The 13,258-nt window shown below is 43.4% G+C and overlaps 1 protein-coding gene across 1 annotated transcript in view; it reads right to left on the minus strand.

The window, feature by feature from the left end:
* cdh22 (cadherin 22) overlaps positions 1-13,258 on the minus strand; it is a 180,374-nt gene that overhangs the window by 88,611 nt on the left and 78,505 nt on the right. Inside the window, exons 4-5 of the mRNA XM_020483952.2 lie at positions 4,346-4,513; positions 265-452 (exon numbers count right to left, since the gene is read on the minus strand). Of these exons, the coding sequence (XP_020339541.1) occupies positions 265-452; positions 4,346-4,513 (356 nt within the window). The remainder of the gene's footprint in view (positions 1-264; positions 453-4,345; positions 4,514-13,258) is intronic.

Here is a 13,258-nt window from a genome sequence, read left to right on the forward strand (position 1 = left end):
AATGGCTAGAGCAGAGGGCAGCCGCAGGGCCCAATGAGAGGTTTAGGTCCTTGCTCAAGGAAAAATTGGCGATAGGTGGCACCTGAGATATTACTGCCAACAACCCTCCAGTTGCCTGCTCACTCCTGACAGATTTTTTCCCACACAGTCAGCACTGGGATTTTAACCGGCAACCCTCCGGTTGCTGGCCCGCTACATTAACCTCGAGGCTATCGCTGGCCCCAAATCCAAACTGATCTCAAATCAGCTTCATTCTACTCCCACCTTTTTGATAGTGATGACGGCTTCCTGTGTGTCTCCGTCGGTGGTAACCTTGAAGAGTTCCCTGCCCTCCTCGTCTTTGATCAGGTAGCTCATGTCTGCGTTCTCCCCCATGTCCGCATCCGTGGCGATCACCCTCCCCACCGGTGTCCCCACGGCCGCCCCCTCAGACACCGAAAACTGGTACATCTCTGAAGGAGGGGAATGGGGAGTAGGTGGAAAAGGAGGGAAGAAGAGGAGAGAAAATGGAAGAGGGTGAAGAGAAAGATGACAGGAGCGTGGAGGATGAAGATTAGGGGAAGGGTGACAACAGGGAGGAGGAAGAGAAGGAGAAGGTTAACGAGAAGATGTAGAGGTAGAGTAGATGGTGAAAATGAGAGGAAGGAAGTGGAAGAAGGACAAATGTATTCAATACATACAAGCCCATCATTTACTGTATGTAAGAGCACTCTTCCCATTGCCAAGACAATTCAGCAAAAAGATAATTCACCCAGGATTTTTATTCTGTAGAGCCAACTTAGTTGCTCATGAATCCATCCACCCCCAATGCTTGACCCTTAACCCAATTGGCCCTCAGAATTCCCTTTAAGTAATGCACTGGATCTTTGCTCATGTTTGAACAAGGCTAGACCAAGGCACTATGCGATTATGTTAACCAAGATGCTGACCCCGGGTGATCATTGGCAAGGCATGGAGTCTATGTATGGAAGGTTTTACGCTTACTCTTTCAATATCCTCCTGTAAAATTTCCAAAATAGACTTTCTAATCAACTTTTTGTTGACCCCAGCACTTCCACAGCACAAAGCCACATTTTGTGTGAGATATCAGCGCAGGGGTCAATTACATTTCAATTCAGTCAATTCAAAACGGAAATTACAATTACAATTTTCCTCAATGATTCCCTATGAAAATATTTAGTTGGAATTGCAATTTCTGTTAAATTCCTGAATGAAGGAAATTTAAATGGAATTGACCCCAACCCTGTAAATAAAACAGCTGCACATGTCACACAACTCTGTTCTTTTCTAATAAAACTATGCATCCTCGAACCGCAGACAGCATTTCGAAAGGAAGTTATAGAAGAGAGAAAATCACATAGGTGACAGCCAGGAAACGAAATTAGATTATGTGAGACAAAGCTATGAGACTGTCACGACTGAAGCGTCACGACACTTGAACTTAGACTGAGCTCTCTTAGCTTTAATAACATGTATTGTTGTTTATCTCACAAAAGTGGGAGAGGAAAAGTGGGTAAGAGCAATAACACCGCTATTCATAGGCTATAGAGTCTGGAGTCATAACAGGAAGTACCTTTTTCTGTCATTCGTTATGAGCTAGTTATATGCAGAGGGTTTACAAAAGAACTAAACATTCAATTCCACAAAGATGTCCAGGGTACAATAGAAAGGGTTGTTGAAGTTTCTAAATCATGTACAAGCGTCATAGGTAAGATTTCCCCCAGCAGGAAATACAGATTCCAGGAAAACATCCTTTTACTGAGCACCATTGTGAAATGTACAATGAAATATAATACACATTTGAACTAGAATTTGTCTTTTTTTTTGCTGTAGCGAGAAGTACAAGCTGGGTCCAAATTGGTTCACCTGAGATTCATTTATCAAATACAATCTGAGAAATCAAATAGAAAAGTTTCAGAATTCTAAATAATTACAAATCATTTTTACAGCCTAAGTTCCTGATTAAATAGGTAGGAAGGAACGACTTCTGTAGTAATGCATCCATTTTAACATTCAATATGATCTGCTGTTTTCGCATTCTGAACTTAAACAGTAAGAACAGGCTGGGTAACATTGTGAAACAAAGTAGCTGGATCATCAACTTAACTGACCTTTCAGACCGTTCTCACCTGTAGTATCAGCCACCCGTGACACTCACTCATGGCACAATACATTCTGAGGGACACACAGCAGCCCTTGTTTGATTAATTTATGTTGCTTTTCTCAAAGCACAGATAAAGACTCCCCACGTTCAAAACTAATAGGTCTAAACTTCATGCCAGCTGCTATCAGCTTTCTCCATAAACTGTATTGTTATTGTTAGCTGTGTACATATTGCTGTATGCATTGCTTTGGTGTATATTTATATTCATGTGTTCAATGTGTTTTTCCTACGTGCTATAAAATGAATTGCTCCCCGGGGATAATAAACACTCTACTAGTATTCAAACAGTGTTCTGTATATTGACCATAATGTTATTACATTATGGCCTTTGACCTTTCTCCAGCTGATAAATAACGGATGTCCCCAACATAAATCCATACCACTGGAATGTTAAAATTGTTAAATCGGCTCCATCTTATCGTATGCAGACTTATGGAAACTCCCAAAACCGCTAAAGTCAGATGATTGCCTAACCCTTCTTAGCGGAGTGTTTGACATGTGGATAAATATAAGTGAAATTATTTTCTCAGAGTGCTTCTGACCACTCCATGTAGTCCATTACTTCTATTACTGATGGGGGGTACTTCTATTACTGAAGGGTGTACTTATATTACTGATGGGCTACTTCTATTACTGATGGGGGTACTTCTATTACTGATGGGGGTACTTATATTACTGATGGGGGTACTTCTATTACTGATGGGGGACCTGCTATTACTGATGTTGGTACTTCTATTACTGATGGGGTTCTTCTATTACTGATGAGGTTCTTCTATTACTGATGGTGGTACTTCTATTACTGATGGGGGTATTTATATTACTGAAGGGGGTATTTATATTACTGATGTTGGTACTTCTATTACTGATGGGGGTACTTCTATTACTGATGGGGTATTTATATTACTGATGTTGGTACTTCTATTACTGATGGGGTTCTTCTATTACTGATGAGGTTCTTCTATTACTGATGGGGTACTTCTATTACTGATGGGGGTATTTATATTACTGAAGGGGGTATTTATATTACTGATGTTGGTACTTCTATTACTGATGGGGTTCTTCTATTACTGATGGGGTATTTATATTACTAATGGGGTATTTATATTACTGATGGGGTACTTCTATTACTGATGGGGGTACTTCTATCACTGATGGGGGTACTTCTATTACTGATTGGGGTACTTCTATTACTGATGGGGTACTTCTATTACTGATGGGGTACTGCTATTACTGATGGGGTACTGCTATTACTGATGGGGGTACTTCTATTACTGATGGGCGTACTTCTATTACTGATGGGGTACTTCTATTACTGATGGGGTACTGCTATTACTGATGGGGTACTGCTATTACTGATGGGGGTACTTCTATTACTGATGGGGTACTTCTATTACTGATGGGGTACTGCTATTACTGATGGGGTACGTTTATAACTGATGGGGGTACTTCTATAACTGATGGGGGTACTTATATTACTGATGGGGGTACTTCTATTACTGATGGGGGACCTGCTATTACTGATGTTGGTACTTCTATTACTGATGGGGTTCTTCTATTACTGATGAGGTTCTTCTATTACTGATGGTGGTACTTCTATTACTGATGGGGGTAGTTATATTACTGAAGGGGGTATTTATATTACTGATGTTGGTACTTCTATTACTGATGGGGGTACTTCTATTACTGATGGGGTATTTATATTACTGATGTTGGTACTTCTATTACTGATGTGGTTCTTCTATTACTGATGAGGTTCTTCTATTACTGATGGGGTACTTCTATTACTGATGGTGGTACTTCTATTACTGATGGGGGTATTTATATTACTGAAGGGGGTATTTATATTACTGATGTTGGTACTTCTATTACTGATGGGGTTCTTCTATTACTGATGGGGGATTTATATTACTAATGGGGTATTTATATTACTGATGGGGTACTTCTATTACTGATGGGGGTACTTCTATCACTGATGGGGGTACTTCTATTACTGATTGGGGTACTTCTATTACTGATGGGGTACTGCTATTACTGATGGGGTACTGCTATTACTGATGGGGGTACTTCTATTACTGATGGGCGTACTTCTATTACTGATGGGGGTATTTCTATTACTGATGGGGTACTTCTATTACTGACTGGTGCAAGTTCACCACTGTCATCAATATGAGAGTGACTCACTCTGCGGAAAGCGTGGTGGGTTGTCATTAACATCTGTGATCACTATGGTCACCGTGGTGGAGCCGGAAAGACCACCCATTTGGCCTGCCATATCGGTTGCCATGACGACCAGCTCATAGCGATCCTGCGTCTCCCGGTCCAGATCTGCCACAGCCGTCCGAATCAGTCCTGATAAGAGAGAGAGAGATCCAAAGGGAAAGGTCAAGTTAGCTCTTAGCTCTCATATACGATAGCCCGTTACATCTTCTCTGGTCGCAAATATCAATTTCTGCTAAGCACTCTATGACTGAGTTTACACAGGCAGCCCAATTCTGATCTTTTTTTCACTAATTGGTATTTTTACCAAACATATCAGCTCTGAAAAAGACCTGATGTGAAAAGATTGGATGTGATTAGTCAAAATACCAATTAGCGTATTTTTTTTTTTTTTTAATTGGGCTTCCTGTGTAAACACAGCCTATTAGAGGCACAAGTGCGGCACATTCCATTTCCCCCTCTCGGTTCGTCTTGATCGAGTAGATCGTGTCACATCCGTGGCTCCATGCACAGATCCTTACGGCTGAGCTCTATTAAAATTCATAATATATATGGGCCAAAATGAAGGCACACACAATTGAAGAATGAGGCTTATGTTCCGTCAAAAAAGCCTGTGCACGTCTTTCTCTGGCAGTCGGAGAGGGGTGGATTTAAGAGAGAAAACCACAACAATCTCATGAGTTGTCTTAATCCTACTCCAGTGAGCATTTTGTTCCGATGCTTTAACAGCGCCCTTGGAGTACAGACCTACTGCTGTGTTTAGCCAGGTTTATGTTTCTACTGAAGTAACTATAGTTGGAAGTGGATTAGTCTGAGGTTTAAAAAAAAATGGAACTTTGGTGACCCCCTTCTATTTCATACCGGTATGAACAAATATACAATATTTCACCAATGATAAGACTTGGAAATGTCTTAATCTCACATTTGTTCTGATGGATATAATGGCACTGCATATCCCTCTCCTAAACAGTACATTAAGTTATTAGCATCTACATTTGGGCATTTCCATATCAGTACAATCCCTGGAGTTGAAAGGGGTTAAACTAATCTGAAGACAACATGACTGAGGTCTGATCACCATAACTAATTTACATGGTGGACATTCTAAAACCATGACAGTGTAATGACAAATACCAGCTTATTGTAGTTCGAGGAGCACCATGTGTATTTTCTCCATTCAATATGTTTCCCCTTTACCTTCCAAGGTATGTTTCTCCAAGAACCTGGTGGAAAATAACGTCCCCGTACCATTGGCAGTATACAGCCAGAGCTCAATCTGAATTACATCCTCAGCTAACACTTTATTTGGATAGTCCATCTGTAGATGCTCTATCAGTAACATTTCAACTAACTATCTACTAAACCTAGCTCTAACCTTGACCCTTATCCTAACCCCAAACTTAACCCTTACCCTAAACCTAGCCTAATCTTAAACCTTACCCTAAACCTAGCCTAATCTTAAACCTTACCCTAAACCTAGCCTAATCTTAAACCTTACCCTAAACCTAGCCTAATCTTAAACCTTACCCTTATTCTAAACTTAACTCTAACCGTAGCAAGCAGTTGCTTATCAACAGATAGTTTGTTGATATAATCCGGACTATCCAAAGTGTGACCCATCCTCAGGGCCAAGTACAATATTTTAAAACAGAAGAGAAAATAGAAAAACAGGGCAAGTGGTGAAATTCTGCTAATTTCAGTGCAATTTCCACCCATATATATTTAGATACAGATCCTAGACTCACAATGAACCACATTGTCAAGTTCTGACCTTTATTTCCTGTGTTTTGTATTTAGTTAGTATGGTCAGGGCGTGAGTTGGGTGGGCAGTCTATGTTTGATTTTCTATGATTTGGGGTTTTCTATGTTTCGGCCTAGTATGGTTCTCAATCAGAGGCAGGTGTCATTAGTTGTCTCTGATTGAGAATCATACTTAGGTAGCCTGGGTGTCACTGTGTGTTTGTGGGTGATTGTTCCTGTCTTTGTGTTTTGCACCAGATAGGGCTGTTGAGGGTTTCACACGTTTCTTGTTTTTGTTGTATCAGTTGTTCATGAGTAAATGTTCATATTAAAAGAACCATGGACACTTACCACGCCGCATATTGGTCCTCTGATCCGTTTCGCCTCTCCTCTTCGGAAGAAGAGGAGGAAATCCCTTACACACATTAATCTCCTCTTTGTGCCACACTGGGTTCAAAGGCCTGTTTAATTTTTCTGTATTTAATTATCTGTATATGTTATGTATGTGCAACAGTGTTCCTTCCGTCCTTCTCCTCTTCCCTACATGGGCTCGAACCAGGGACCCTTGGCACACATCGACAACAGTCAACCTCGAAGCATGGTTACTTATCGCTCCACAAAAGCCACAGCCCTTGCAGAACAAGGGAAACAACCACTTCAAGGTCTCAGAGCAAGTGACGCCACCGATTGAAACTCTAGAGCGCACCCCGCTAACTAGCTATCCATTTCACACCGGTTACATATGTACAGTGCCTTGCGAAAGTATTCGGCCCCCTTGAACTTTGCGACCTTTTGCCACATTTCAGGCTTCAAACATAAAGATATAAAACTGTATTTTTTTTATCAGAGATGCAGCCAAGAGGCCCATGATCACTCTGGATGAACTGCAGAGATCTACAGCTGAGGTGGGAGACTCTGTCCATAGGACAACAATCAGTTGTATATTGCACAAATCTGACCTTTATGGAAGAGTGGCAAGAAAGCCATTTCTTAAAGATATCCATAAAAAGTGTCATTTAAAGTTTGCCACAAGCCACCTGGGAGACACACCAAACATGTGGAAGAAGGTGCTCTGGTCAGATGAAACCAAAATTGAACTTTTTGGCAACAATGCAAAATGTTATGTTTGGCGTAAAAGCAACACAGCTCATCACTAAGAATACACCATTCCCACTATCAAACATGGTGGTGGCAGCATCATGGTTTGGGCCTGCTTTTCTTCATCAGGGACAGGGAAGATGGTTAAAATTGATGGGAAGATGGATGGAGCCAAGTACAGGACCACTCTGGAAGAAAACCTGATGGAGTCTGCAAAAGACCTGAGACTGGGGCGGAGATTTGTCTTCCAACAAGACAATGATCCAAAACATAAAGCAAAATCTACAATGGAATGGTTCAAAAATAAACATATCCAGGTGTTAGAATGGCCAAGTCAAAGTCCAGACCTGAATCCAATCGAGAATCTGTGGAAAGAACTGAAAACTGCTGTTCACAAATGCTCTCCATCCAACAACTGAGCTCGAGCTGTTTTGCAAGGAGGAATGGGAAAACATTTCAGTCTCTCGATGTGCAAAACTGATAGAGACATATCCCAAGTGACTTACAGCTGTAATCGCAGCAAAAGGTGGCGCTACAAAGTATTAACTTAAGGGGGCTGAATAATTTTGCACGCCCAATTTTCAGTTTTTGATGTGTTAAAAAAGTTTGAACTATCCAATAAATGTCGTTCCACTTCATGATTGTGTCCCACTTGTTGTTGATTCTTCACAAAAAAATACAGTACCTGAAATGTGGCAAAAGGTCGCAAAGTTCAAGGGGGCCGAATACTTTCGCAAGGCACTGTATGTATGTATATCTATTACTTTACTGCTCTAGGGTTGTAATTATTTGTGTGTGTCAATTAATTATTTGTTTATGTGTCAAGTTTGTTTATTTGTCAGTTAACATCATAAGGGATGGGTTGCCAATTTCACACAAAAATAAAATGTAATTCATTCATTCATTCATGATAAACTGAACGAGATAGCAATGGGAAGAGTCTACTCTCTGGTTAAATAGCGGGAGCCAAACTCTATTCCCTGGCGGGTTATCCACATCAAATTCTATTGTTGCCCTGCCTTAGTTGATGGCACCTCTCCCAGTGCCTTGCATTGTGCTACTCAGCTAGACACACAACTTAGAGATTGCACTCACATTTAACATCAGGTAGCTGCAGGCAAAGCTTGTATGTCAGCATACTGTGCATAGGAAAATTAATCTGCAGGATATGGAGGCACATAATAATAGCTTTCAATAACCAAGGGCATGGGGAGCATCAGAAATACATATTTTTGCATCAGGTCTTTCTTAGTCAGAACTTATTCAACTCAATCAAATGTTTCTTGACTGCTAACATTTGTAAGATTCTTGAAAGGGGATGTCATTCATGGCATACTATATATTGCACATCAATTGTCAATGACTATGAGTCCTGTGTATTTGCCTGTTAGTCGTTTCGGAGAAGACCGTCTGCTACAGTAAATGACCAACATTTAAATGTATTTGTATGACAGTGTCTACGAGCAGAGTGCCAGGTAGTTATGTCTCTTTCCTAGAAATGTATGGAATATAATTTAATAGAATCCTCAGGCTTTCATCCTGAGAAGAAGCTCACTTGAACTTCAATACCAAATACCACTCTGAAGTTCAAATACATTCAAATGACTGCTACTTTCGAAACATCCCTCAGACATTGGCCATTGATCATATTCTGGTCATGTATCTGGAACGGAGAAAAAGATATTGAAGGATTAACACTCTTCTGAATGACTGGGGCGACATTAATGAGGGGAAATTCACAGCTGCTCTGTTCTCTTGATGACCTCTACCCCCCACACCTATTTGAATGGTTAATGTCGATAAAAAAAGAAGGGGGGGGGACAAGAGTTGGTACGATCTGCAAGTCTCCAGGCCAACGTTGCCGAGACAAGGCCATTTATCATCTAGGCACTAGGGCCAACCGAATCAAAGTGGGGAGACAAAAAAAAGGAATCATTAAAAGTTTAGTGCTGCTCCCAGGAGGACATTTGCAGGCAACACAAACCTTGGGATATGCCTGAGAGACTACGATTTAAGCCCAGGTACAGGCCCTCAGACCAAAAGGGAATTCACCCAAATGTGCTGACTGGGAGAGACAATTAGAGAGTCCGCATCTGGACAGACTGTAATATAACACTTCAGAGATTTAATGGCAACAATTTTAATTTCAATATGTATCCTTATATGTTGAAAAATATAAACTCAGCAAAAAAGGAAACGCCCCTTTTTCAGGACCTTGTCTTTCAAAGATAATTAGTAAAAATCCAAAGAACAACTTCATGGATCTTCATTGTAAAGAGTTTAAACACTGTTTCCCATGCTTCTTCAATGAACCATAAACAATTAATGAACATGCACCTGTGGAAAGGTCCATAAGACACTAACAGCTTACAGACGGTAGGCAATTAAGGTCACAGTTATGAAAACTTAGGACACTAAAGAGACCTTTCTACTGTCTCTGAAAAACACCAAAAGAAAGATGCCCAGGGTCCCTGCTCAGCTGTATGAATTTGCCTTAGGCATGCTACAAGGAGGCATGAGGACTGCAGATGTGACATGGGCAATAAATTGCAATGTCCATACTATGAGACACCTAAGATAGCACTACAGGGAGACAGGACGGACAGCTGATCGTCCTCGCCGTGGCAGACCACGTTTAACAACACCTGCACAGGATCGGTACATCCGAACATCTCACCTCTGGGACAGGGACAGGATGGCAACAGCAACTGCCCAAGTTACACCAGGAACGCATCAGTGCTCAGACTGTCCACAATAGGCTGAGAGAGGCTGGACTGAGGGCTTGTAGGCCTGCTGTAAGGCAGGTGCTCACCAGACTTCACCGGAAACAACGTCGCCTATGGGAACAAACCCACCGTCGATGGACCGGACTGGGATTGGGAAAAAGTGCTCTTCACTAATGAGTCACGTTTTTCTCTCACCAGGGGTAATGGTCAGATTCGTGTTTATCGTTGAAGGAATGAGCGTTACACTGAGGCCTGTACTCTGGAGCGGGATCGATTTGGAGGTGGAGGGTCCGTCATGGTCTGGGGCGGTGTGTCACAGCATCATCGGATTGAGCTTGTTGTCATTGCAGGCAATCTCAACGCTGTGTGTTACAGGGAAAACATCCTCCTCCCTCTTTTTGCAGGAGCATCAAGACATGACCCTCCAACATGACAATGCCACCAACCATGCTGCTCGTTCTGTGTGTGATGTTCTGCAAGACAGAAATGTCAGTGTTCTGCCATGGCCAGTGAAGAGCCCAGATCTCAATCCCATTGAGCATGTGTGGGACCTGTTGGATCGGAGGGTGAAGGCTAGGCCCATTTCCCCAAAAAGTTTCCAGGAACTTGCAGTTGCCTTGGTGGAAGAGTGGGGTAACATCTCACAGCAAGAACTAGCAAATCTGGTGCAGTCCATGACGAGGAGATGCACTGTAGTACTTAATGCAGCTGGTGGCCACACCAGATACTGACTGTTACTTTTGATTTTGACCCCCCTTTGTTCAGAGATGACCGCCTCGCTTCGCGTTCCTAGGAAACTATGCAGTTTTTAGTTTTTTTACGTGTTATTTCTTACACTAGTACCCCAGGTCATCTTAGGTTTCATCACATACAGCCGAGAAGAACTACTGAATATAAGATCAGCGTCAACTCACCACCAGTACGACCAAGAATATGTTTTTCGCGATGCGGATCCTGTGTTCTGCCTTACAACCAGCGCCACGGGATGGTTCCCATGCAGCGACCCAAAAAAACGACTCAGAAAAAGAGGGAAACGAAGCGGTCTTCTGGTCAGACTCCGGAGACGGGCACATCGTGCACCACTCCCTAGCATTCTTCTTGCCAATGTCCAGTCTCTTGACAACAAGGTTGATGAAATCCGAGCAAGGGTAGCATTCCAGAGGGACATCAGAGACTGTAACGTTCTCTGTTTCACGGAAACGTGGCTCACTGGAGAGACGCAATCCGAAGCGGTGCAGCCAGCGGGTTTCTCCACGCATCCCGTGGACAGAAACAAACATCTTTCTGGTAAGAAGAGGGGCGGGGGCGTATGCCTTATGGCCAACGTGACATGGTGTGATGAAAGAAACATACAGGAACTCAAATCCTTCTGTTCACCTGATTTAAAATTCCTCACAATCAAATGTAGACCGCATTATCTACCAAGAGAATTCTCTTCGATTATAATCACAGCCGTATATATCCCCCCCCAAGCAGACACATCGATGGCTCTGAACGAACTTTATTTAACTCTCTGCAAACTGGAAACGATTTATCCGGAGGCTGCATTCATTGTAGCTGGGGATTTTAACAAGGCTAATCTGAAAACAAGACTCCCTAAATTTTATCAGCATATCGATTGCGCAACCAGGGGTGGAAAGACCCTGGATCATTGTTACTCTAACTTCCGCGACGCATATAAGGCCCTGCCCCGCCCCCCTTTCGGAAAAGCTGACCACGACTCCATTTTGTTGATCCCTGCCTACAGACAGAAACTAAAACAAGAAGCTCCCACGCTGAGGTCTGTCCAACGCTGGTCCGACCAAGCTGACTCCACACTCCAAGACTGCTTCCATCACGTGGACTGGGAGATGTTTCGTATTGCGTCAGCCAACAACATTGACGAATACGCTGATTCGGTGTGCGAGTTCATTAGAACGTGCGTTGAAGATGTCGTTCCCATAGCAACGATTAAAACATTCCCCAACCAGAAACCGCGGATTGATGGCAGCATTCGTGTGGAACTGAAGGCGCGAACGACTGCTTTTAATCAGGGCAAGGTGTCTGGTAACATGACTGAATACAAACAGTGCAGCTATTCCCTCCGCAAGGCTATCAAACAAGCTAAGCGCCAGTACAGAGACAAAGTAGAATCTCAATTCAACGGCTCAGACACAAGAGGCATGTGGCAGGGTCTACAGTCAATCACGGACTACAGGAAGAAACCCAGCCCAGTCACGGACCAGGATGTCTTGCTCCCAGGCAGACTAAACAACTTTTTTGCCCGCTTTGAGGACAATACAGTGCCACTGACACGGCCTGCAACGAAAACATGCGGTCTCTCCTTCACTGCAGCCGAAGTGAGTAAGACATTTAAACGTGTTAACCCTCGCAAGGCTGCAGGCCCAGACGGCATCCCCAGCCGCGCCCTCAGAGCATGCGCAGACCAGCTGGCCGGTGTGTTTACGGACGTATTCAACCAATCCCTATACCAGTCTGCTGTTCCCACATGCTTCAAGAGGGCCACCATTGTTCCTGTTCCCAAGAAAGCTAAGGTAACTGAGCTAAACGACTACCGCCCCGTAGCACTCACATCCGTCATCATGAAGTGCTTTGAGAGACTAGTCAAGGACCATATCACCTCCACCCTACCTGACACCCTTGACCCACTCCAATTTGCTTACCGCCCAAATAGGTCCACAGACGATGCAATCTCAACCACACTGCACACTGCCCTAACCCATCTGGACAAGAGGAATACCTATGTGAGAATGCTGTTCATCGACTACAGCTCGGCATTCAACACCATAGTACCCTCCAAGCTCGTCATCAAGCTCGAGACCCTGGGTCTCGACCCCGCCCTGTGCAACTGGGTACTGGACTTCCTGACGGGCCGCCCCCAGGTGGTGAGGGTAGGCAACAACATCTCCTCCCCGCTGATCCTCAACACTGGGGCCCCACAAGGGTGCGTTCTGAGCCCTCTCCTGTACTCCCTGTTCACCCACGACTGCGTGGCCACGCACACCTCCAACTCAATCATCAAGTTTGCGGACGACACAACAGTGGTAGGCTTGATTACCAACAACGACGAGACGGCCTACAGGGAGGAGGTGAGGGCCCTCGGAGTGTGGTGTCAGGAAAATAACCTCACACTCAACGTCAACAAAACTAAGGAGATGATTGTGGACTTCAGGAAACAGCAGAGGGAACACCCCCCCATCCACATCGATGGAACAGTAGTGGAGAGGGTAGCAAGTTTTAAGTTCCTCGGCATACACATCACAGACAAACTGAATTGGTCCACTCACACAGACAGCATCGTGAAGAAGGCGCA

Source organism: Oncorhynchus kisutch, linkage group LG5 (genome assembly GCF_002021735.2).
Source record: "Oncorhynchus kisutch isolate 150728-3 linkage group LG5, Okis_V2, whole genome shotgun sequence".
In the NCBI taxonomy this organism is placed as follows: Eukaryota; Metazoa; Chordata; class Actinopteri; order Salmoniformes; family Salmonidae; genus Oncorhynchus; species Oncorhynchus kisutch.